General features: G+C 34.2%; 2 protein-coding genes across 2 annotated transcripts; both read left to right on the top strand.

The window, feature by feature from the left end:
• The first annotated feature begins 860 nt into the window (after positions 1 to 860).
• Positions 861 to 1,810, top strand: LOC122600076 (NAD(P)H-quinone oxidoreductase subunit H, chloroplastic). Its single transcript, XM_043772732.1, has one exon. The coding sequence runs from the start codon at positions 1,031 to 1,033 to the stop codon at positions 1,808 to 1,810; it is 780 nt and encodes a 259-aa protein (XP_043628667.1). The 5' UTR covers positions 861 to 1,030.
• Positions 1,811 to 20,465: 18,655 nt separating this feature from the next.
• Positions 20,466 to 24,583, top strand: LOC122599952 (probable carboxylesterase 18). The gene is made up of 2 exons (XM_043772574.1): positions 20,466 to 21,173; positions 24,022 to 24,583. Exons 1-2 carry the CDS (start codon positions 20,571 to 20,573, stop codon positions 24,448 to 24,450), a joined length of 1,032 nt encoding a protein of 343 aa, XP_043628509.1. The 5' UTR covers positions 20,466 to 20,570; the 3' UTR covers positions 24,451 to 24,583.
• Positions 24,584 to 27,623: the final 3,040 nt, after the last annotated feature.

A 27,623-nucleotide genomic window follows, 5' to 3' on the forward strand; every position in this document is an offset into this window, starting at 1 on the left:
AAGCCTAAGAATAAAGTCGTGTGAGTGCATGGTTGGTCTTGTCATCGACATCCGAGCCACAGAGATCCCTTCCGTCGAACGGGACTCATTTATCTTCTTGGATGAAGACTATCGGGAGTTGGAACATGATGAACTATCACCAGTCAAGACGAGGAAGATTACGAGGACGATGGGAACCATGGTATTATTCTTTCTACAATTACCTCAAGACGGGTTCATACCGGAGTACGCCACTCGTGGTCAGAGGAGAGCCCGGAGGGAACTTTCCCGACGATTTGTGATCTTGGAAGATGTCCTTTACAAAAGGTCACTCGCCCGAAATAAGGAGCATTGTTGAACAAGCTCATTCAAGTGGGTGCGGAGGACACGTCAACAGCCAAATGCTTGCCAAGAAAATCATGAGGCAAGGCCCCCTATTAAAAGTAAGGGTGTCAAGAGATGTCATCAATGTCAACTCCTTTGATTTGATGGAATTTTATTTCAAAATGATGTATCATGTCGAATGGCGGGTCCATCGTCTATCCCCAAGGTAAGACCCCGAATGAAAAAAACGTACCTTCGAAGGCATGATTCCTGCGATCAGGAGCTGCTTAACATCATTGAGAACAAGAGATCAGAAGATTTTGTGGAGGATAAAGTAAAAAGCGAACCAACACTGGGACCTGATCATAGCCGCCGTGAAGTGTTTGGATGCAAAGGCGATGGTTTTTAGATTCGGCAAACATGAGATGTGTAAAATTCATTTATTTCAATTATTTTGCAAGAACAAGAAGAAAACAAAGAAAATAGTGGATCTGTTGAATTTCAAGTAGTAAGTTTCACCAACAAGATACGAAAACTTACTTCACATTTGGAATTGCACAAAAAAGATTATTTATCTCAGAGAGGTCTGCGGAAAATTTTGGGAAAACGTCAACAACTACTGGCTTATTTGTCAAAAAAAAAATAGAGCATGTTATAAAGAATTAATAGGGCAGTTGAATATTCGAGAGAGAAAAACTCGTTAATTTGAAGAGTTAGTTTGAGTTTGATGAACTTCTTTTCGCTTTCAGCAATTCATGGAAGAATGAATCAGGAAAAACCTATGACTGTACCAGCTACAAGAAAAGACCTCATGATAGTCCATATGGGACCTCACCACCCATCAATGCATGGTGTTCTTCGACTCATTGTTACTCTAGATGGTGAAGATGTTATTGACTGTGAACCCATATTGGGTTATTTACACAGAGGTATGGAAAAAATTGCAGAAAATCGAACAATTATACAATATTTGCCTTATGTAACACGTTGGGATTATTTAGCTACTATGTTCACAGAAGCAATAACTGTAAATGCGCCAGAGCAATTGGGCAACATTCAAGTCCCTAAAAGGGCTAGTTATATCAGAGTCATTATGTTAGAGTTAAGTCGTATAGCTTCCCATTTGTTATGGCTTGGCCCTTTTATGGCAGATATTGGGGCACAGACCCCCTTCTTCTATATTTTTCGAGAAAGAGAATTGATTTATGACCTATTCGAAGCTGCCACCGGTATGCGAATGATGCACAATTTTTTTCGTATTGGTGGAGTCGCTGCTGATTTACCCCATGGCTGGATAGAAAAATGTTTGGATTTTTGCGATTATTTTTTAACAGAGATTGCTGAATATCAAAAGCTTATTACACGGAATCCCATTTTTTTAGAACGAGTTGAAGGAGTAGGCATTATTGGTGGAGACGAAGCAATAAATTGGGGTTTGTCGGGACCAATGCTACGAGCTTTCGGAATACAATGGGATCTTCGAGTCCTCATGAATTACGTCTTTTAGTTCTTCCTTAGGAAGTTTATTTATTATAGAAGCCATTTCGTTCTGTTTAAGCTCAACGGTGATCAAATTATTTTCTGGAATTTGAATCCCTTGTTCATAGACTACGGCGGGAAGGTCGTTTAGACTAGGAAGAGACGCCTCTCAGTGTCAGTGTCGGCCCAGCAGAGTGCTTTCGCCGTTGGTGTTCTTTCCGATCTCTACGCATTTCACCGCTCCACCGGAAATTCCCTCTGCCCCTACCGTACTCCAGCTTGGTAGTTTCCACCGCCTGTCCAGAGTTGAGCCCTGGGATTTGACGGACATAATAAGTATCATGTAGAGCAATGTCTAGCCTAGAATTTGCCAGAACTATTCCAGTGAGTCCCCCTATGGTGAACAAAAATATGAACCCTACAGCAAATAACATGGGTGTTTTGTATTGTATCGAACCCCCCCACATGGTAGCGATCCAACTAAAGATTTTGATTCCAGTGGGGACAACTATGATCATGGTAGCTGCGGTGAAGTAGGCACGGGTATCAACGTCTATATATATATATATATAAGAGAATATGGGGTTGTTCCCTATCTAAGTTTAGATGGGGAACCCCTCACATTCAAATATTTTAATATTTGTTTGTAATTCAAATAAAATCATGGGCCCCCATGATTTTTATGATTAAAAAAATAAAATATGAGGTGTTCCCCATCTAAGCTTAGATGGGGGACAACCTCATACTCACTTCCCCATATATATATACATAATCAACTGTACTATACAAAATAGTTTAAATATATATACTTTTTTATATAATATATATTATTAAGAGTTAATTGCAGGATTCGTCCCTATGGTTTACCCATTTTAATGGTTTACATCCCTGTTAAGTTTTTTTAAACAAATCCGTCCAAACTTGTCATATTCTTTGTAAGTTACGTCCCTGTGGTTAACGACGTTATTATTTAGCCGTTAAGTCGACGCACATGAGCTGCACGTGAGGGCAGTTTTGTAATCTGCCACCCACAAATAACTTTGTAATTGCACGATTCGTCCCTGTGGTTTGTCCATTTTAGTGGTTTACATCCCTATTCTAGAATTTTCGTGGAGTAGATCCAAAGTACGCAAATTCGTTGCATGTTCCATCCCTGTGGTTGATGTCGTCAAATTTTTTACGTTAAATGGGATCACATGCCATATAAAGTTTGATGGGTTTTTCGAAAATTTGAAAACCCTCATTGAGTTTTTGACGGTAGAATTAAACAACGTTTGGAGTATACAGCTAAGCAAACTTGTTGATGGGTTGGTTAAAAATGCAAAATCCGCGTTGATGAGCTTCCCAATTGGAACTAGGTTCGTTCATATTACGGTCCAAACCGAGAAAACCGAGAAACCGGACCGATTTGGGACCGAAACCGAGTAGAACTGATATCATCAGTCCGGTCCACAGTTTCTTAATTTCATGTTATTTGGTTCTCGGTCCGGTCCATGTTTAAACCGAGAAAACCTTCGGTTTGAACCGAACCTAGGTATATGTTGCCTATAATTCAAAATTCAAATATTAAATATAAGTTCAAGCAGGATTCTTATTCCTTTTTTATAGCATACAAGATATGACTTCTTTTTCTTCAGCAAATAATCTCCTCAAAACACGTAACAGATAATCTTTAACCTTTTTATCCTAATAAATAAACATCATTTGATTTAAGCATTCATCAATTTACATGATTTACATCATGCACAGGGATTTTGAGAATTTTTTATTTTGTGATGGACAAGTATTTTTCTCATTATTTGATATTTTTAATACTTTATTTGATATTTTTGATACTTTATTTGCTACTGAGATTGACACTTTCTTTACTATTGAGCTTAATTTTATTTTTTGAAACCTTTTTGGTTATTGTGAATGCAAATTATGAATGCATAAATGATAGTTTGTACTTAGGTCAGAGACGCAACCACGCAGGTACTTAGCTCAGGTACTCTACTTTGTATGATTGTATCAAATTATATAGAAATTGTTGGTCATCGGTCCAACCTTTTAAACCCGAAAACCGAATATAAACTGAGCATGGACCGAACCGAAGACATCGGTCCGGTCCTCGGTTCTAAACTTCTACACAAACGGTCCTCGGTTCGGTCCGGTTCTTGGACCGTGAACACCCCTAATTGGAACCAACCACCACCAAGCTCTCACCATTACCAGCACCACAAACCACAAACCAAGCTGTTCTGAAACTCAATCGCGGACCACCACTGATTGATGCGTCTCTATTACCCGAACAACTACTTTGTATGTTGTTTACTTATTTATATATATATATACTAGGTTTATATGTTAATATGTATATGTAAATTCATAAAATCCCATAAGTGTGTATATATATATATATATTTATATTTATAGGATTCTGGGCCTTCTGGCTTTATACGTGGATGTGTATTAATATGCAATTTCTTTTTGTTTGAGCCTTAACAACCTATATCACAAGAATTAATTTCAATAATAACTAGATGAGAAGGAAATTGAATAAAGAGGAATTTGGTGATCTGTGATTGGGGAGAATGTACGAAAATACCTTCACATGTGTGGCACGTATTCCATTTAACGGAAGAAAATTGACTACATCAACCACAGGGATGGAACATGCAACAAATTTGCGTACTTTGGATCTATTCCACAAAAATTCTTGAGTAGGGATGTAAACCACTAAAATGGACAAACCACGGGGACGAATCGTGTAATTACAAAATTGTTTGTGGGTGGTAGATTACAAAACTACCCTCACGTGCACCTCACGTGCGTCGACTTAATGGCCAAATAATAACGTCGTTAAGCACATGGACGTAACTTGCAAAGAATATGACAAGTTTGGACAGATTTGTTTTAAAAAAACTTAACAGTGATGTAAACCACGAAAATGGGTAAACCACATGGACGAAACCTGCAATTAACTCTATTATTAATACCTAATTGTTTAAGAAAAAGTAAAAATAAAGATACTTACTTTATAAATATTTCGTTTGTTGTGTTTGTTCATTAGTATTTGTTCGTTTGTGTTCGTGAACATTCGTTCATGGACACAAATGCGTTCACGAACACAAACGAACGAACATGAACAAGTCATTATGTTTGTTTATCTGTTCGTGAACCGTTGGTTAAGTTAAATGAACGAACATGAGCAAGGTTCTGATCGTGTTCGTTCAATTCGTTAACGCCCCTAGTTACGCGTTGCTCACCTTGTAACAATCAATTTTGTAGAGGTGAAAATACAGATAAACCGGAAATTTGGGATAATCTCGAGTAAGTCAGTATGTGGTAGGTCCACAATCAATATAACAATCGTAGTGTTCAATCATTTTTGGTATACATGTACAATCATAATAAATGTACAATTATTATATGCTATATCTAGCAACCACAAGTAGCATATAATAAAAGAAAATGGAAAAAAACATAAAGATAAGAGTTACATAGAGATTCAAAAATTGAAATTATTCCAATATGACCATGTTATACTGAATTTAATCGCTCCATGTGACATCCACTGAGTGTCTTGATTCTTTGGCAGCAATTAGGAAAGACAGTAGTTTGTAGTTGAAATACATGTACTAATTTGGCTGTTTGGGACAATTAATTAATGATGAAAAAGGGCAAAAGGCTCTCTTCCAAATTTTGTAAATTAATAATAAGTTATTTATAGGTCGACATATGCATTATCAACTTTTGTACTATAGAGTTAGGGGAAGAGCAGTGGCAAGCGGCTTGTAGGCGGGTTGGCCATGCCGCCGAGGGAACACCGCCGCCATCCTAGCGGCATGCCAACGGCATGAAGGTGAGCGGGAAAAAGCCAGCGGAGGGATGGACGATTTCGAACGTTAAGGGAGCGTGTGGAGTGGGGGCTAACCCTCTTTTTTGACCATTTAACATCAAATAAAAAAAAAAAAATTTCATACACTGGTGCATTTTAGAGAAGACGAACGGCACAGCGCAACACATTGACATTACTTTCTTTTTATTTGATAGTGTAATATTTACAAAACATACCCTCAAGTATTATATATTTACAGATTATGTTAGTTTTTTAAATATAATTTGTTTTATAAAATTATTTAACTTAACTTATATAATGGATTTTTAAGTTTAACAATAATATGTTTAAATAGAAAAAATTATCTAGTTTAATTTAAAAAGAGAAAAGAAAAATAAATTTGGGAGGGTTGAGAAGGTGATGAATGCCATTAAAAATGGTTGGGAGGGTTGAAAAGGAAATTTGAGTTGGAGGTATTTGATTGGTAGGATTTGGGAGGGATGAAAAATTAAGCTACATGACTCCTCTCCCCTTAAAGTTGTAATAAGACTATATCAACTCGTTAGAGTTCTCCAGTTTAATTTATTACATATTGTGAGGTTGACTCTTTAAAATGACATGTTTTAGAAGTTTTTCTTTTATAGCTTATGATTTAAATCTCATAGTTTGAAATATGTGGATGATTTCACTGTTGTATGATGAATTGATGAGGTGTCCCTCATATGCACTATATTCAATTTCGAATACGCCCCGAGGTGTCCTCAATATGCTCTAATACGGCTCAATCCCAATAATGTACAACCGTATACAGTTTCTGATACGGCCCAATACGAAAAGCATTAGGGGTATTCTTATACCAATTTTAGTCAAAGTAAAAGTTAACAATTCATTTACTACCTTAACAAACCATTACATTGAGTATTGAAAGTTGTCAATATTAATGGTTAAGAGGATTAGTATAAATTAGAGTACTAGACGAATGTTCACGTGATATGTTGGCGATGACAACGGCAGTATGGTGGTGGTGGTAACGGATGGTAGTAGCGACCGGTGGTGTGGCGGTGGCTAATAATGTGCTTTATTTATGTAAAATTAATTGATATATAAAATGAGTAGTGTAGTTATTTTAGTATTTTAAGAATAGTTGTTAAAAATTAGATTTATCAATCGGATATGTTTAAAATAATAAATAAAATTGAACTGTATTTTTGGTACTAGACGTATGTCCGCACGACGCGGCGGCAATAGGTGGTGGTGGCGGCAACGGGTCATAGCGGAGTCGATGGCGGAGGGGTGGCGACTGTAGTAGGGTGATTATTAATGTAAAAGTTTTTTATTCAAAAGAGGTAGTGTAGTTTAGTTAGCTTATGGGTGTGAAGAGAAAATGGTTAAGAGTATTTTTGGTAGATTAATGGGTGAGATATGATGAAGGTAAAATGTTTATAGGCATATTGATCTTATTAAAGGTCGAAAAGTTTAAAAACAAAGATAAAGATGAAATGTTTTATAAAAGAGTTAAAAGATATGAAATCAATTTTGAGAAAGATGAAAAGTTAGTGAAGTAATTTTGTATATATTAACATAGATTATTTTAGAAAATAAGAGGTAATTATAAAACTAAAGATATTTTTAACTTAGAGAATAATTATATACTTAAATTGATTGAAAAGAATGTAGATAATTGTTTAGTGGTAAATAATGAAAGAACTAAATTATTTATATAACAAATACTTCATTTAGTTAGCTAGAAGTCAATTTTAAACAAAGTATTTTTTTTATTAGCCTTATTAAAATAATTTAGGTTATTCTAAAATAATATATGTGTGACCCAAATAGTCATATCTCTTACCTTATCTGGTAGGTGTGTGATAAGGTGATGAATTACCAACCTACACTTTACAATTGAGTCTTCTTAATCCTCCATAATTAGGTAGATTTAAGTAAAAGTACAGCCTTTAAAGTAATGACTTCTTAATCCTCCATAACTTTTAAGGACATATATCGAGTGTAATTGATACATTTTATATACAACAACAACAACAGAGCCCAATCCCTGCGCAGGGTATGAGGGGGGTAAGCTGTAGACAGTCTTACCTCTACACAAAGGTAGAGAGACTGCTTCCATAGGGACCTCCAGCCACAAAGATGTGCAAGGCGAAAAATGGGAAATGATTAGAATAACCATACCTGACTGTCGAGAATCTTAAAAGGAATAAATACCTGTCTGCTGAGTCCGGCTACATTGAGGGTCGAAACGAGTATCAACCATGCGCCCACCGATATCTTAGAAACATGTTTGGCAATACACATACAAATACAAAGGCAACCATATTGAGCATATTAAAGAACATACAAGTAGCAAACTAATAAGCAACTCGAACATGTAGTAGGAAACAACCAAGACAAATATGCATATAAAAACGAAAAGACAAAACCTGAAAGGGACCCGATGGGACCAAGGCAGTAACGACTTCTAAACAACCTATGCAAAAAAAATGAACTTAGGCCGCCTAGCTACACTAATCCTAGTCCTCTCACCTGCCCTCCAAACCATTAAACTAGACCTATACACCTAGTCCTTTAGATAAACTCTCATTGGTCATGTCCTCCGACAGACATTTTGGGGGAACAAACACAAGAGTAACCTCCCCCCTCGGTTTAGGCCTCTCGAGACTCAAGGCCAAAAACCCCTACGAAAGGTCACAGAGAACCAAAATCTAAATAAAAAAAAGTCTACTTAATCTAATCCCATATGCCTTACCCTCGTAGTCCACGACCTCTACCAGAAAGCTCCTCTAGCGCATTCGGAAATCCGTCCTTCCCCCTCCATCTACCTACCTCTTTTCTTGTCACGTCAAAGTCCTCTGTAGCGTCGACTCACCTTAGCTGAGCCACTTCTCTAGGCCAAACCCTCACAAACCTCCTTTGGCAAGGCAATATGGAAAAATATGGCCATCTAGGTCACACAAAAATCCTACCCTAACCTAATATTCTACTCTAATCCTAGTTCGCCGTGTCGTCCTATCCGACGTCATGTCCTCCGACAAGCCAAGTTCTATTAGGTCCTTCGCTAATCGATCCTCCCACCTCATCTTAGGTCGTCCCCTTCTTCGTATGCTGTCCACGTGAATAGCCTCCGCTCTCCTAAGTGGTGCTGTTTCATCCCTTCTCCTAACATGGCCAAACCATCTCAAGCGCTCTTCCCTTAGCTTGTTAATGATGGTCCCTACTTCAAGTTCGGCTCTAAAAGCTCCCGTCGGGATCCTGTCTGCTAAGGTCTTCCCGCAAGTCCACCTTAACATCCTCATCTCAGCCACCTCTACTCGAGTCGCTTGGGCTTTCGTTATCGCCCAACATTCTGACCCGTATAACATAGCCGGTCTAATAGCCACTCTATAAAACTTCTCTTTCAGCTTTAGCGGGATCCTCTTGTCGCACATGACTCCAGAAGCTGCTCTCCACTTCATCCATCCAGCTTGGATTCGATGTGTCACATCTTCGTCTATCCCCCCCGATTTGTGTATCACCGATCCTAAGTATCTAAAAGACTCTTTCGGACGCAATATCCGTCCCCCAATGCTAATATCCTCATCCCCATTTTGTCTGATCTCCTGCTTATCGAAGTCACATCTAAGGTATTCTGTCTTCTCTCGACTCACGAACAGACCATGGTCTTCAAGGGCTTCTCTCCATTTCTCTAGCCTCTGGTTTAGTTCCTCCGTCGATCTCGCAATAAGCGCAATGTCATCGGCAAATATCATACACCACGATAGTTCCTCTTGTAGACCACTGGACAACTCGTCTAAGATCAACGTAAAAAGGTACGGGCTAAGCGCCGAACCCTGGTGTAGGCCCATTTCTACGGAGAAAAGTTCAGTGTTCCCCACAGGGGTTCGGACACTGGTCCTCGCCCTATCGTACATATCCCTAATAACCCTAATGTATCTCCCGGTAACTCCTTTCGCTTGTAGCGTCCTCCAAATCAGCTGTCGTGGTACACTATCGTATGCCTTTTCCAAATCTAGGAAGGTACAATGTAGCGCTTTTTGTCTTTCCCTATACTTTTCCACAAGGCTTCTGGTGATGTGAATAGCCTCCATCGTCGACCTACCTGGCATAAAACCGAATTGATTCTCTGCCACCTTCGTAACCCTTCTAAGCCTTATCTCTATCACTCTCTCCCATAGCTTCATGGTATGACTTAGGAGTTTAATGCCCCTATAGTTGCTACAACTCTGCACGTCCCCCTTGTTCTTATAGATAGGTATGACTTCACTAAGTCTCCATTCTTCTGGCATTTTTGCACTTGTCCAAATCTTGTTGAAAAGGCTTGTCAGCAAGCTTATCCCCACGTCTCCCAAGCATCTCCATGCCTCGATAGGAATTTGGTCAGGACCTGTTGCTTTGTTTCTCCCCATCTTCTTTAGAGCGAACCTTACTTCCTCTTGGCTGATCCTCGGAGTATCGTCGTCATCGCAACAAATGTCTGAATGGGTACCGTGATCGATTCCTCCTTCACTTCGCCCCGACTCTCTCCTATTAAACAGGATGGCGAAGTACTCTTCCCATCTTTTCCTAATGTCTTCCACCTTCACAATGCTCCGTCCGCTTTCATCCTTAATATAGATGACGTCTTCTAAATCCCTACGTTTTCTCTCCCTTGCTTTTGCAATTCTGAATATATCGTTTTTGCCTTCCTTGGTGTCTAGTTTCTTATATAGTTCTTCGTACGCTCTTTCTTTTGCTATAGCTACAATCTTCTTTGCTTCTTTCTTGGCTTCGTAGTATCTCTGCCTAGCCAAGGACCAGTCTTCATTTGTCCCGTATTGCTTGCTCTTGATAAGCTCTTTAAAGCAACTAAGTTTTGTGGCAACCTTGGTCTGGACCTCTTCACTGATCCACCAAGATTCTTTACCCTCTTTACGCTGACTACCTGTCCCTCTTGTTTCCCCTAGTACCGCCTTTGCCGTCTCCCTCATACCCTTTGCCAAGTGTGTCCACAACTGATCAACATCCATATGCGGGCCGTTTTGGATCTCTAATGCGAACCTCACGCTGGTCATCGATCTAAACGTCTCTGCTGCTTCACCCATAAGGTTTTTCCAAAGGATTCTTGGCTTTACAGCCTTCTCTATCTTGGTTGCTCGTCTACTCAAGAATAAATCCAAAATCTACAGTTTATGTTGGGAGTAGCAACCCTCTTTGGGGAGGACCTTGCAATCTTTACAAGCCTTGAAGTCACCTTTACGCATCAGGAAGTAGTCAATCTGCGTTTCATTGCGGCCGCTCTGGAAGGTAATCAGCTGAGATTTCCTCTTTCGGAAGAACGAGTTTGCTATAACCAGTTCATGCGCAGTAGCGAAATCCAATATCATGCGTCCCTCTTCATTCCTCCGTCCAAATCCTAAACCCCCATATACACCCGGGTATCCGTCTGACTGTACTCCTATATGCCCGTTTAAGTCTCCTCCTATTTTATATGTAGATTGTATATATGTTTACTACCTTTGTTGTGTTTAGTGATTAACTTATAATTCATGTTCGTTAATATGCTTATAGGTACTATGTTTGTCAATCATTGTAGCTTTGTATCTACAGCAATGCAGATGACCTGAAATGAATGCAAGATTTGGTCCATCTAAAATTTTTATATGGGAAAAATGAAAAAAATAGTCTAAAAATTTTCATAACTATTGGATGATGACATATGAAAAAATCAGAGGAACAAGATTAGAAAATATAATTAGTGGATAACACATGTCAACTTTTTAAAATTTTAAAAGGATTTTTAGGCTAACTTTAAGATGATTTATTATTTTTTTTTTATATCATTAGACATCAGGTAATAAATGAAGCAAAACGACAAAAACTAAAGTTAACTTCCACCTAAAAAATGAAAAGAAAGAATTACTTATGTGTTTAATAGGTGTAACTTCCACCTACAGTTAATTTTAGTTTTAAATAGATTATTTGATTATTGCATATACATAACGCAATTAACTAAAAAAGTGTTTAGCAAAAAAAGTAATTATCTATGCTTTTACTGAGACAAAACGCAGTTTTGGATAACATGTTCTTTCAAAGTTTTTAGACGTAAAATTTATTTTGCTTAATCATTTCCAAACACCTCGTTAGACAATAAACATTTTAAATATCTATCCTTGAAATCGAACTTGTGACATGAGATGTCATGATTATATTTCGAACAATGGTTAGCAACATATTTGCATCTCATTGTTGGATTTTTTTTTTTTTTTTTTGAATTGTGCATCGGAATTACTTAGCATTCGACACAATTATCTCCATTCAATATAAAAAGAAATTTATCATAAGTTAAAAAAAATGTATATAATTATATTAGATTTACTCATGTGTCAAATAAATGAGGTATTTATCACATATTCAAGATAGTATTAAATAAATTTTTTTAAATTCAAATCAAGTTTTATTTATGTTATATTATCAATTCTCGAAAATGACATCAGCTTTATGTTTTTAATCGATAATTTTATTTCTATTTTATATACGTTTAATCATCTAAAAATAAATATTTAAATTTTAAAATTTTTAAGTATACGTATTTTATTTATATTTTATAATAGGTTAGATAAGTCTTACAATAAAAAAAAATATTATTTTAGTATTTTATTTATATTTTTTAGTGAGTTAGATAAATCTTACAATAAAATAAAATAAAATAAAATATTGATATAAATATTAATTCGTATTAATCTAAATCTCTAACTCTAGGTATATCTTGTTATTAGATATACATTATGCAATAAAATATTAACTATTTTGATATTGAGTTAAAGTGTAAATTGGTAATGGAAAAAAAGAATAGATTAATTTAGACATGTGTTGATTTAACTAATTTAAAAAAAATTGAGAATTGTTATTGGTCAATAGCTATTAAGTCAGTTTTTTTTTTTAGTATAAATTAATGTTCGTGTAAATTACACATGCTGTTTATCACATGTCAAGAAAAGATGATTATTAAATATGTAAATTTAAATAAAAAAAATATATGTAAAGTCAAATTAAAAGAATATATTTAAAGGATTGGAAACATTGTTATCTCATTATTAAAGTTTTATATACACACTGTAAGTTAAAATAACTGTATTATATTATTTAAAAACAGTTTTATACATAGTAACCAGTATTCATGATTTATATATTCATTAAAAATGTAAATTAACATATAACATTTTAATATTTTATAAGAAAAAAGTTATAAATATTTATAAAAAATTAATTAATTAAATGATGAAAAATTTAAAAAAATTTCTCAACTAAATGACTACAAAATATGTAATAAATATAAACTAAGTGTTTAGTGAGGTTAAAAAGTATAAAATATTGATGGAAACAAATAATAAAATGAATACTAATATACTAATAATTTTGGATAATGATTATAAGAATTTTTAATTTATAACTAAATTAATAATGACATAATCGATGTTTAATTTTAATGATTGAAAAACTGTAATTGGTTAATAAGTTGTTAGATCAGTTTTCTTTTAATTAATATATATTAAGATTAAATTATGATTTACATGGAACCCCAATCTATTTTTATCACATTTGGACTTCAACTTATGATTTCTTCATTGAAATCAACGGGTAACCCAGCCTAATTACGTGAACTTGAGGTCATTGATATCACTAGTCATTTGTTAATTACATTTATGTTAACATTAGTCAATTGTCATTACCTACTTGTGATTGCGAAAACAAAGAATAAGAAGAAGTACCATTCAAGTTAATTACGTGTTAACTAACTAAACGAAAAAGTTGCATCACAATTATGTTATCATTAGTCATTTGTCATTACCTAAACCAAGAGCTCTTTTTACAAAACAAGACATATTTTCCCTTTACATTTAAAGTAATAATTTACACACACACGTAGCCTAATGATAAGGGAAAAAGAGATGATATTTGTACCACAAATTTTGATTAATTTATCGTAAACGTGCTTTACTGACTTATACAGTTTGCTTTAAAATTATCAATGACAGATCCAGGAATCTTTAACGATGGGGGGCTAAAAAAATTTACCATAAAAAATCAAACAACTAAACAATCTCGATATAGCAACCAAACAAACTCAAATCAACATCAAAACAGACCGTTAATATCAACAAAATAATACGCTAACAACACGTAAAATAACTTGTCAATACTTAATAGCACCAAAAACACAATGCAAGTTGTATTAAAAAAACAAACTAAATAGTAAATATGCAACAACAAAATACCATTCGTTTATAGTACCAAGATTAGGACAAAATTATAATTTATACAAAAGTAAATACACTATGACGGTATAATCTACTCGATTACCATACCTATCAAACAATATTAATGGTAAACCTTCTTTCTTTTTTATTCCTTTTTTTCTTTTTGACAACTTATGACCACATAGTTGATAAAGTCTTGTAAGCCACATTTCTAATTAACATTCGTTAACAATAGCATCTCTTGAAAATGGTAATTCAGTTGAAGACAAGTTGACGTAAACAAAATTAAAACTTTTGTTGTCTTGTTAAAGCATGTGTACTCAAAGTTAGAACGAAACTCAAAAACTGAAAAAAGTAAACACACTTATGATTGTAGTATTTTTTTGTATTTGTTTGTGACATGAATCATGAAGTTATAAATTTTGATTGGGTGGACTGGGTTATTTTCACTTTTGGAGCTGGTTTGTTTTTACATATTTAGGCTTGGATCAAGTATTAAATGCATAGAATTTTTATAGTAAGGGTAACATTGGTTTAGGGATGGGCATGGGACTGGTACCGTCCCGTACCGGTCCCGGTACCGACGGTACCGATTCCGAATTTGACCAAAAGTGAGTACCGATCCCGGTCCCATTTGAATTGGTACCGGGACCGGGATATCGGTACCAATCCCGACTAGTCCCGATTATACAAATAATTGAACACGAAGCTGATGAATAATTGGAATTTTATCTTGCTCATAGCCATAGGAAGTTAAAGAAGTTTACAAAAATATTCAAATATATTTCTACATAATCTTTATATCTTATAACACTAAATACATGTATGAAGATGAGTTTGACAAAACATTTATACTGAAAGATAAATTATAACACTAAACACATGTAAGAATAATGAGTTAAAGAAGTATATCTGTTTTTGTTCATTATGAATTTATGACGGTGATAGGAGCAAATGACTCAAGAGTGATAGCCGAAGCTACTGTTGTCTTGACAACTTATGGAGTCCTTTATGCATCTGATAAAAGCGTATTTCACCTTCTTACTCGTCTAATATTGAAGTTTTTTCATATCCTCCCTTCTTAAGTGTGGCATGCTGCCAACTTAGCTACTGGCATGAATAATTGATACTTTATCAATATAAAATGTAAATACTTGTTTATGATTTTTAAATATTGGAATACAATTTGTATGTACAGATTATGCTGACATGACATATGAAAGAAAACTAAAATCCTTATCTTGCTGGTGATAAAATTCCTAGCACCAATCGAATTATTTAAACATATATATGATATTTATCATCAAAAACACCAAGTTTTTCTTATTATATCGAGTAGAACATCAGCTAGTCGGGACTCTTCGGGATTTTCCCGGTACCGGTACCGTCTAGTACCGATCCCGCAAACTCTCAAAAGTGAGTACCGGTACCGGTCCCACTCGGGATTCGGTACCTCTTTTCGGTACCGGGATCGGGACGGTACCGGTACGGGATCGGGATTTGGGAATTTATGATCATCCCTACATTGGTTGGGGTTACCCTCCCTCTCTTTATACGTTGCATCCCACTAATAATTGGACTGTGGTAGATATATTAAGTCTTATGGTACTAATATCAATTCTCTATAGGAAATGTTAAAGAGTAAATTACAGTTTGTGTCCCTAAAGTTGACACGTTTTTCAATTTTGATCCCTAAAGTGAAAGAATTACAATTTTAACCTTAAACTTGGCTAATTTTTTCAATCATGGTCCTTTAATCAGGAGGAGTTAAATTTTGGCCGTTAACGCTACGCCCGAGGGACTAAAAGTGAAAAACACGGAAAATGTAACTCATTCTTCCATTTATCTTCTTCAACAAGATTCCGGCCTCCGGTCATCTTCTTCGATAGACTCACAAACTTATTATTTACACCCAATGACCAACTCCATTTCTAATTTGCCATTGACCAATGAAAAGAGTGGTTTCCCCCTCTCTCTTTATTACTCTTTCTTGCCACTTCCATGAAACGTTGTCGTTTTCATGTTTGAGCCAATGATTTCTAAACTCCCCATTCATCTATCAATCAATAACCCTTCAAAATTATATATTATGTGCTCATTCATTTGCTGTTGGTGCTCAATTATATTCATATCTATATTTATATTTCTATCTGGCTGACTCGTTTGATGTTAAATGTACATTATTGGCGATGATGATACTTATCTGCAATAACTTATAAGTTTTTTTTTTCCGAGCATAAATCGGATAACAGGTGAATTCGGACTGTATCTTGGTTGACTGACTATAAAGTTTTTGGTTGTAAACAAAAATCCACTCGTACGTATGAAATTTGATATCGTATCATTTGAGTAAATGATTTTGTTTGTGGTTTAGATTTGGATTGAAAGTCGAGTTTTTATTAGGTATCATCGGAAAATAAATGTCTAGTCGGAACATTCCATCGTAAAAGATGACCGGAAAAAAAAAATGGAAGAATAAATTTATTTGTATGATTTTCATTTTTCGTCGGTCATTGACAAGCTAGAAATGGCGTTGGTCATTGGGTGTAAATAATAAGTTTGTGAGTCCATCGAAGAAGATGACCGGAGGCCGGAATTTTGTTGAAGAAGATAAATGGAAGAATGAGTTACATTTTCCGTCCCTAAAGTTGGCACGTTTTTCACTTTTAGTCCCTCGAGCGTAACATTAACGGCCAAAGTTTAACTTCGTCTGGCCAAAGGACCACGATTGTAAAAATTAACTAAGTTTAAAGTCAAAACTGTAAGTTTTTCACTTTAGAGATCAAAAGTGAAAAGCGTGCCAACTTAAAAGACGAAAAGCGTAATTTACTCAATGTTAAAAGTGATCCCTGATTAATGATCTTGCGTACTGGGAAAATACCAGCTACAATTTGCCACAAATCTAGCTAGTTTAAAAGAGCTCAATACATAACTTCTATCAAATTCCACGTCTGTCATGTTGATGATAAAATATATAACTTATATTTAATAAGAACTCTTAAGAGAAAAGAAAGTATTCTTGGTTATCTTTATAGCGAAGTACCATGGTACCAGTTTCACGTCTATTTTTTATTTTTATTAATTTTAACAGCAGGATGAAAAAATGCTAAGAAAGAATATTGCCATTACCTGCCAACCAACCAACCACCATCATAATGGTAGCTGTACCCGTAAATTGTTAAGAATGTATAAAAAATACAATACTTTAGACCCGCGTTTAATGCTGGAAACAAGACTTACGATATTATGAATATTAGATCTTCATACATTTAAGTCATAAAAACTTATAATTTTGAAGATATACGGTTTTAAATGTTATACTTTACAAGTTATGTATAATAATCACAGGTTCGTCACTGTCATTATTAGCTGAGACATATTGATAAAGTTGTCTGCAGTGTTCATTCCACAAGACACATACTACAATAATTCTTCTATTATATAATTTTTTGAAACCAGTTGTACTCATAATGTGATATTATTATGAAAGATAATTAAGAATTAAAATATAAACTTAAGTGTGATCATGTATTTGACATTCAAGTATATGTCTTTGATCATGATGCGGAGCCCATAACACGAATAAGTTTATTTTTAATTACCTGTCCTATGATATCTAGATAGTAATTATGATTTTTTTCATATTCTTTGATAACTATTAGGACTCTTGATTTGAGTGACAATTGTAACTTTAAATATTAATACGCAAGACTAATATATAAAAAGGGAGAAAATTTTGCACCTTTTTGATTGAGAGATAAAATGAATCTTGAATGAAGTTCATATTAATTTGGATTTAGTATTAAAATAACACTCTGTTGTAACTCGTGCATTGTTTTGTGATCGTCCCATGTTTAGTGATACCTATTGTGTTTAGGATAAAGATATTGTATATACCATTTAGGTAGAAACTGGAAGCAGCCTCTCTACTTAGGTAGAGGTAAGGTCTGCCTACATCTTAACTTCCCCTATACACCGTCGGGGTATTGGGGCTTAAAACTTGCGAAAGGTGGCACTGAGCAGTTACTTACTTTTATATTGTATATTTTTATTTGTTATTATGTTTGGGATAATTATCTAGGGTTCGTTATGAAAATATAATCTAATATATTATTATATTGGACGACATTATATTAAGATACTAATGTACGACATTTATAGGTATCAATTTATAAATATTTTCTTATAAGTTAATATTTATCTCTAGTCATGTAGTCAACATTGATATTTATAGGTGTAAATCTATACTTATTTTTTTTTAATAAAAAGTCAGGAAAAGTCAAAATTAAAAATTTGAGAAAATCGAGAGATGTGATTACACGGATTGTTGATAACATTTTAAAGATAAGATAAATTATTATTATATATATATGTGTGTGTATAAATGTAAAAAATGTAACTAAAAAAAATTTAAAAGAATATACTTCTAGAATAATGAGAACATATAATGTATTCAGTTTATTGAAATAATTTTTCGTAGAATATATTTTATATGTTGATATTTATTAATTAGTTAAATATTTAAAATTTTTTAAAAAGTTGTCTCTAAGTTGATGACTAAAAATAAATATAATTTAAGTATTCATGGTTAAAAAGTATAAATTATTGATGAAAAACAAAAAAATAAGCTAATGAGACTTTTTCTACAAAAACTAATATAATAATGTATTTGGATAATGATTATAAGATTTTTAATTTATAATTAAATTAAATGATGATATAAGCAAAAATCAATTTGATAAAACTGGACGATTTGATTGGTTAATAAATTATTAATTTAACTGTTTTATACTAAATATTTAAATTTAGATACTGTGACAAAAGAAACTTATCATAGATGATTAAATGATATCAAACTGTTTTATATTTTAGTATCATATCACAGTAAGATATTTAGTATTTTATTAATATGATTAAATTAGGATTGGATTTTTAATATAACTATTGGAATTTTGCATTTACCCTTCTTCAAATGATATTTGTTTATTTTATTCAAACAATTAAATACCTTATTTGTATTTATTTTGAAGCTAACAAGTAATTCTATATTTAGAGTTGAAGTTGGAGACGGAAAGGAAGAGATTTATGTATATTCCCAACTTCTCCTTTTAAGGCATTTATTTAAAGAGAAAATTACATTTTTGGTACCTCAATTTGATAACTTTTACACTTTTAGTCTCCAACTAAAAAAATTGCAGCTTTTATACCTAAAGTTTTGAGTTTTTTTCAGTTTTGATACCACGTTCATACGGCGTTAAATCTTGCCGTTAACGCCCTCACGTGACAAACACATGAGGGGTATTCCTCTTTGACCCCCTTTTTCTGAGAAAATTACAGTTTTGATACCTCAAGTTGTCAATTTTTTCACTTTTGGTACCTCAAGTAGACAACATATTTTTATTAAACTCTCCAATTTTTATCTAACACATTAGCACCTATCAAAGAATACACACTCAAAAATCAACACACATGATTTTTTTTTTTTAACGACTCCTAAAAAAACTCCCAATGGTGTGTATCTATTCTTGAAATATTATATGTTGTTGGTGTAATTACGGGTGATGGTGGAGGAACTGAATGCATTGATGGATCGATGGCCGGAAAAAACTCATGTCACCGGAAGATCCTCTCTGGTGGTGTATGATTGATATAAGAGATTTGAATCCTCCCACCCCTGAATTACCCCATTCTTCTATTGAAATATGCTACAAACGACACTTGATCGGAATCTGCTACAAACGAGATCTTAACGGAATTTGCTACAGATGAATATATTTGCTACAGACGGGATTAGATCGGAATCTGGTGCATGGTGGGGAGGGAGATAGTCGGCAACCTTTTCTGGTGGTGTATGATTCATATAAGAGATCTGAATCTATTTATGCATGTTTATGTATTGGATTTGGTATGTTATAAAGATATATAGGTATACATGGATTCATATGAATGTGTGTTGATTTTTAAGTGTGTGTTGTTTGACAGATGCTAATATGTGAGATGAAAATTATAGAGTGTAATAAAACAAATGTTGTCTACTTGAGGTACCAAAAGTGAAAAATTTGACAACTTGAGGTATCAAAACTGTAATTTTATCAAAAAAAAGAGGGCCAAAAGACTAAAATACCCCTCACGTGTTTGTCACGTGAGGGAGTTAACGGCAAAATTTAACGCCGTATAAACGTGGTACCAAAACTAAAAAAACACAAAACTTTAGGTATGAAAGCTGCAATTTTTTGAGTTGAAGACTAAAAGTGCAAAAGTTGCCAAATTGAGGTATCAAAAATGTAATTTTCTCTTATTTAAAAGATATAAATATTAGAAATATTTTAAAAATACTCGTAGTACTTTTATTGATATACACGTATTGCACATAATATCCTTCGTGATTCTCAAACTCGAAAAAAGTTGATAATCGTATCACGTCTTAATGTCTTATAGATTAATAAATTTTTTTTTTGATAATGGTCCTAGAGTTATAGACTATTGAAATTGTGTGAAACGATATTAATAACAAACCAACCAACTAGAATATCGGCAGGACCCGGCCCATAGGCCCCATATATACCACAGTACCACACCCATTAATCAGCAAGCTATAAAAAGGAAAGCAAAATTAAACTCTCAAAAATATATAAAGATACAGATTTATATAAAAATCACTAAATCACAAATTATTAGTGTCACTCATTCACTTTCACTTTCATCATCATCTCACGTAAATGGAGACCATCTCTAAACCACCAAAACCCGTACTTTCCTTACCATGGAAAACTCGCGTTGGTCTTTCCGTTATCGCAACTTTCACGGACGCATCGTGTCGTAAAAACGGGTCCGTCAACCGTCGACTTCTTAATTTATTCGATTTCCGTACCCCTCCGTCTTCAAAACCTATCAACGGCGTCGCCACACACGACGTCATTGTCGATAAATCACGTAACGTATGGTTTCGTGTATTCGTCCCGACTAATGAAAATAATATCACATCTGACCTCCCCGTGATATTTTTTTATCACGGTGGAGGCTTTGTTTTTTTGGCGCCTGATGGCGTGGCGTATGACGCCGTTTGTAGACGGTTTGCGAGAAAAGTGGGAGCGGTTGTTGTTTCGGTTAATTATCGTCTTGCGCCGGAAAATAAGTATCCGGCGCAACACGACGATTGTTTTGATGTGTTGAAGTTTTTAGATGATGATGAAAATAGAAAGAAATTTTTGCCTAAAAATGCGAATTTGTTGAGGTGTTTTGTTGCGGGAGATAGTGCCGGTGGAAATCTTGCTCATCATGTTGCACTACGAGCTTGCGAATTCAATTTTCGTCATGTTAAGGTAATTTCCGACACCTAACAAATTTTTTTAATTTATATTGCTTTTTATGTACCTGTATGACTAGTCATGCGAAAGGATTTTTAGAACAAATTTAAGTCCAGAAGATTTACATTATTATATATACTTTTATACTCAGATAATAAATGTTGCATTATAAATATTGATAAAAAAAGTTGCATTAGAAATGATTCAGTTGTAACCTAATGAACTCCTTCTACTCACGCTATGCGGCGGTATTTGTGGCGGCGACGGTGTTAGTGGGTGACTACTGTTCGTGGTAGAGGTGACGTCGAGTGGTATAAATAATTGATGTAAAAGTCTTTAATTTATAGAGTTAATTGAGAGATTTTAAAAGATTAAGGACTAATAGTATAATATATATTTAAGGATATTTTAGACATTTCTCCATGTATCTTTCAACATGGGATTATTCTTTTTATACGAGTAATATAATATAGGATATAAAAAAATAAAAGTTACTTAATTTATAATATTAATTACACTTTAAATCTTTTACCTTCTAAAAAATAGTTCATTTTACACATGTCCGTACTATCATACTGTAATCACCGTTTCCACCGTCACATTACTAGTATATACTTTATTCATCTTTTACATCATCGCAACAACCTCCAACAACTATCATAAATTATCCGCTCTATAAATGAAATAAAGTTAGCTTATAAACTATTTATGGTCTTCGTTTTATACGCGTACTATATATACTAGTAGTACTAATCTAACGTGATCAATGCAACATTGTAAAGGCTCAATTTTTACCAAATGTATATTTAGTTGATTCATAATTTTTTTCATTTTATATTGCACTTGAATATATCACCGAATGATATTATAAGAAAATCTTGTGTCCTCATATCTTATCTTATCTTAAACAAATATATTGCACTTGAGTAGGAAAATAGTTAGAACTAGCTAGTCACAAAATAGAAAAAAAAAAAAATAGTTTTCCTGTTAGTTTACGTGGTATCTGTCGCTATCCCTAGTAACCCGAATATAAAAAACTTTTCCGTTTACTTGTTTAATAATAAGTTATTTATAAAAATTTAAGATTATCTTTTTAGGAAAGCAAAATGCCTAAAATTGTCAACAACAGCAAAACGCCTAACGTATCCTTGTTCCTTTTCAAGGCGTAGCTATTGAATATCCGTTTTGTGGACTGTATTCAATAAGATGACACGAAATTTTGTGCAGTCAAATTTGATTGTACAGAGTGCCAACCAATATGGAATACTGTCCACATGATACATACCACTTGCTACATACGTGATACGTTAGTTGGATAAAACATTTTGTTAAAGCAAGCATTTACGATTTGATAAATGTATATTTTAAAATGTTATTAATTTGGGGTAAACATCATTATCAGACTATCTTCAATGAAGATGTCCTTAAGTGTATTATTAGACTATTTTTAATGAAGGTGTCCTTAAGTGTTTTTAGTTGTTCATGTATATTTGTGCCATTAAAGTTTATGCAAACCTAAAGATTTTTTTGATGTATCTTTTCATCAAAGACATGTCCTTAGGTTATATCCAAGACTTTTTTTTTTTTTCCTTTTGTATATAGATATAAAGATATGTAAAAATGTTTGTATAGCTGAAGTTAAAATTAAAAGATTTTAAAAATATATAAAGATTTTAAAGATTTGTAAAGATATGATGTAGTAGCTCAAAAACACCTAAAGATATTCTTAACATTGGAGATAGTCTTATATATTCATATATTCGACTACAATTTCGTAAAAAACCAATTATGAAAATACTTTTGTTAAAATCTCAAAAACATGACATGTCGTTCACATCAAAATATAAGTTTAAAATTTATATGTTTAAACATCATTGAGTAATCCAACTATTAATATATGAAGGTTACCCTTTTTTCTTTTTCATTTTCACCTTCTAACATTTATCAAGTGTTAAATTTTTATTCACACAAAATTTATCACATATCTCATTTTTGTTTTTTATCTTTGAGCATTAGCTCAATGGTTGAAATACCACCCCCTTATACATGAGGTCTTGAGTTCAAGCCTTGGGGAGGACATAAAGAAGTCCCTTTATGAGGGCTTGGCTTGGGTATACCCATGTTCAAGTCTGAGGGGGCAGGGTTTACCCATATTGATCGTCGTGCCTTCGGGCGGATTAGTAGGGGGTTTTCCCCCCATCGGGTATTTGAAATAGGCATTTCTACTTCGAGGGAGCTCTCTAGCGCGGACCCAGTTAAGACAACGTATGCTAGACCTTTCGCTGTCGAATCGCGACACGAAGTTTCCAGCGAAATTCACCTTTCAAATAAAAAATAAAAATAAGAAAAAAAATTTAACGCCTTTGATCTGACAAATTTATTGAAAGACTGAACTAAGACTATTTAGCTACATAGTCATATTAAAAGCTCCTATTTCTGGTGTGAGCATTGAATACAAAGATGAATAATGATCCAAGACTTTATATCGGGTAGATTGATAAGTGAAAGTACGTGGCTTCTTTTATTTAAATTATTTGGAAAAATCAGATTTTTAACTCCAACGTATACGATTGTAATTACAATTTAGATGAACATAATAACATAACAATATAGAATCAAAGAACAGAATTCTCAAATTTGTTTTCATTATATACATTTTTAATTCATGGGTTTTATTTTTATAAATGATAAAGAGTTCTAATAAGATATTTCGTAATACTTAACTTTTAGGTACGAATATATCATTTACATATTACATCACGTGTCGATCAAAAGATACTTACATCACGTTATATATAATTGTAGTCTTGTGTTAGCTAATTAAGAAATGTACAGAGAGTTACGTTACGTATCATGTTTTCAGGTAATCGGGGCAGTAGTAATTCAACCATTTTTCGGTGGAGAGGGGCAGACCGATTCAGAAATAAGACTCGAAGGAACTCCACTGGTTTCAAAAAAGCGAACAGACTGGATGTGGAAGGCGTTTATGCCACAAGACAAAGATTTCAACCGCGACCATCCAGTGATCAACGTAAGCGGCCCCAAGGCTGTTGACATATCAAAAATGGATTTTCCACCAACAGTCGTTGTCATTGCTGGGTTTGATGCTCTATGCGATTGGCAAAAACGGTACTACGAGTGGCTAAAGAAGTCGGGGAAAGAAGTTTACTTGTTTGAGTACCCAAATATGTGCCATGCTTTCTACATCTTCCCGGAATTGCCTGAATCTGCACAACTTATTGGCCAAATTCGCGAGTTCATTCACAAGGTTTCTAGTAAGATTGGCAATTAGTGATATAATGAGGATAGACTACTTTTAGAATGTAAGATTTAAGACTCTTAAGATCATAATGTTTCGAGTTAATTTGTTACTTTGGAAAAAATAAATTATTCATTAAATCGTTGTATCTTCCATAGTTCCCAAATTAACTCTTTATTAAGTTTCTGAAGTTTGTTTTTTGAAAATCTGATATTGCAATATTACTTAAACGACATTGGAAAATACAGAACAGTTTGCCTATATTAAGGTCCAATATTTACATCAAATTAATACAGTACCAAATTTAAACAAGTAATGAATCGGAGTATACGATCTTTGAATCCATTGTTTCCAATTTACTACATTCTCCGTGCTCCAATGGATCGCTACGGATCTCCTTGCTCCAATCCGAGTTTACCACTAAACAGAGTTATGAAACCGGTCCCATCCAATGCGACAAAGAATGTGTAAGGGGTTTGAATAAGGGAGATTAGTTTCCTGGAATGTAACTATTTTTGACCGAATGTTTATAGTTAAAAAAAAAACTAAAGTTATGTGTATTGTATGCAACTTGAAAAAATGTTAATTGTATGTAAGAAAACATATGTGGCAACCATATACAGGTGCCACTTGTCAGATTTTAATTGGTTGAAATGGAATTCTTACATACGAGTTGTTTACATACAATACACACAACTTTAGTTATTTCCTATTATAGACATTTGTTCAAAGTTTCTTACATTTCAGGAAACTAATCTTTCGAATAAGTAGTTGAAGTGGGTGGGATAGATGCACATTTGTTTGCTTGTCGGAAAACCGAAAAGAACATCATTACCCGTTTTTACATAATAGTACTGAACAAATAAGTCGTTAATCTTCAACTAAAATCACATCAAGTAGTTCAAGTGCTGCAACAGATTCAGAAGGATCCTATGGAGTAGTCCCAAATCCAGTTTTGCTTCTAATATCAAGCAGTTTGCTTCTCCAAGACCAAAACTACTATCTACCAATACAATACATGTACCTCGCATGTTGGACATTCATAAATACTCAGTTATGCTAATCCAAATATTGAGGTGCAAAAAAAGTTCTTGCAGAAACATTGACATAGGAAACACAAGAAACGTACACAGTTGAATGGTTAGCCTAACCAAGGCGTAAGCATCCGGATGAAAAAAAGAGCACGTTAGATCTAAAAGTCATGTATTAGTAATACAAGTATCTATGGTATTGTCACCATAAGAACACTGATACTCTATTACATTTAACCACAACTTTATTGTTCCTACGTCTATAAACTGTTACTAGCATAACTTTACCTTTAACCACATAAACTTTATTGTTCCTCCCCCGATAAACTAGGTACCTATCTTCATCAATCGTAGTATCTTGATAAAATGACTTTGGAAAATGCTTTCCACACTTTCCTTAAGCGGTACACAGGGCACTTGTGCGTGAGCACTACATCGCGACGCCATATAAGATTTACTTGGTAACAACTTTGTATTCTCTTAGGTCATGACCCTTAGAGTCTGTCTTAGCTTAGATTCAGTCATCTATCTCTGTCGGAATTCTACACCTTGACCCCACCTCAAGCCATATCAGAATGTGTACATGCGAAGGCCCACGTTTATGGAATTCAATCGTGTAAACACCTACACAAATAATGTTGTATACAATGTATGACTTACCTTAGTAACTTATCATGGATTAAAGGTTACAGTGGATGTGGTTCTCTAACATATAGTTATAAGAAAGTGAAAGATGATATATGATCTATTACCTGCTTTGCTTTTACCAATTATTTTTTTCTTCATAATATCTTCCATAAATATATTCAGTTTTATCGTAAAACTCTCGAACAGTTTTTGCCTGACCGTGCGACTTCTCTCCACTAATTAAAGAAACCCATTTATCAATTTCCAGCTACTTTGGGTTGGCTGTGAAAGTAATGAATAGATCTGGAATTCCTAAACCCCAACCCAAGGCCATTGCATCTTGATAGTTTTGGACCATGTATTTTGTGCTCCATCGAAAGGAAGTTGTTGGCAACATGATTCTCTGACTAATTGCTTTAGCATTTGTGTCTCCTCGTGTTACAATATCACATACATTATGATAAAGGTCAGTACGCAATTCATTTTGATTGTTCTGCATCTACCCGAGTTTATGTTCCTCAATTGTGGTGTATGCATCTACTAGGTATTGCTGATATAAACGACTACCTCTTAGTAATGTAGTCCCTCATTTTGTGTGTAATGAATTCTATAACAATAAATTTTGTCTCCGGATATTGTTTACATGGTATGGTATAAGTTTTCATGAAACTCAACTTCTCCATAATGAAATAATAGAGGGTATTGTAATGTCATGTATAATTCGTGTAATTCAGAAATCATTTTCAAGCCACCAGTTTTTGTCAACAATGGCATCTTTTTGTTTTGTGTTGTCACTGAAATCAGTTGTGACCAACAATTCAACCTCTAAAATATCAGGCTTGTTATACTGCCTCGAAACGATCTAGAAATATTACTTGGGCAAAAACTGAAGAAGATGGATAAAGAACAAGCTCTATGGGAGACGAAGGATAAGAAAGTTAGAGGGGTCATTACATTGAGTTTGATGAGAAACGTAGCTTATATCATCATGTCAAAAACACTGCTAGTTGTATGATGTCGGCGTTGTCAAATACGTATGAGAAGCTAGCCTTGTGCGACTAATAAGGTATTCTTGATGAGATAACGGTTTAATATGAGAATGAAGGAGGGGAAACCGTGCACATAAACGATTTGAATACTATTCTATCCAGATTCATCTGTGGGAATGAATTTCGATGAAGAGACCAAGGATGTACTATTACTATCTTCACTATGTGATAGTTGGTACGGGACTGCAACTGCTGTGACGAACTCAGTGGGAGCTGACGGAATGACTTTTAAAAAAAGTCGCGACTTGGTATTGGGTGAAGACATTCGCCGAAGAAATGCAAAGGGTGGGTCTTTTTCTGATTTGTTACATGTTGGCATGGGAAGATATAATAGCAGAGTTAGTAGGAGCATCAAAGGTAAGGGACACGAGCTCATCTAGGGCTTGTCAGAATGTGCGATGTTGGGACTGTAACGAGACTGGATATTACAGGAGTCAATGTCTAAATAAGAATTCCGATGGATTGAACACTGCTACAACAAGCAACTTCGAAGACGATG

The sequence above is a fragment of the Erigeron canadensis genome, chromosome 5, assembly GCF_010389155.1.
Source record: "Erigeron canadensis isolate Cc75 chromosome 5, C_canadensis_v1, whole genome shotgun sequence".
NCBI lineage: Eukaryota > Viridiplantae > Streptophyta > Magnoliopsida > Asterales > Asteraceae > Erigeron > Erigeron canadensis.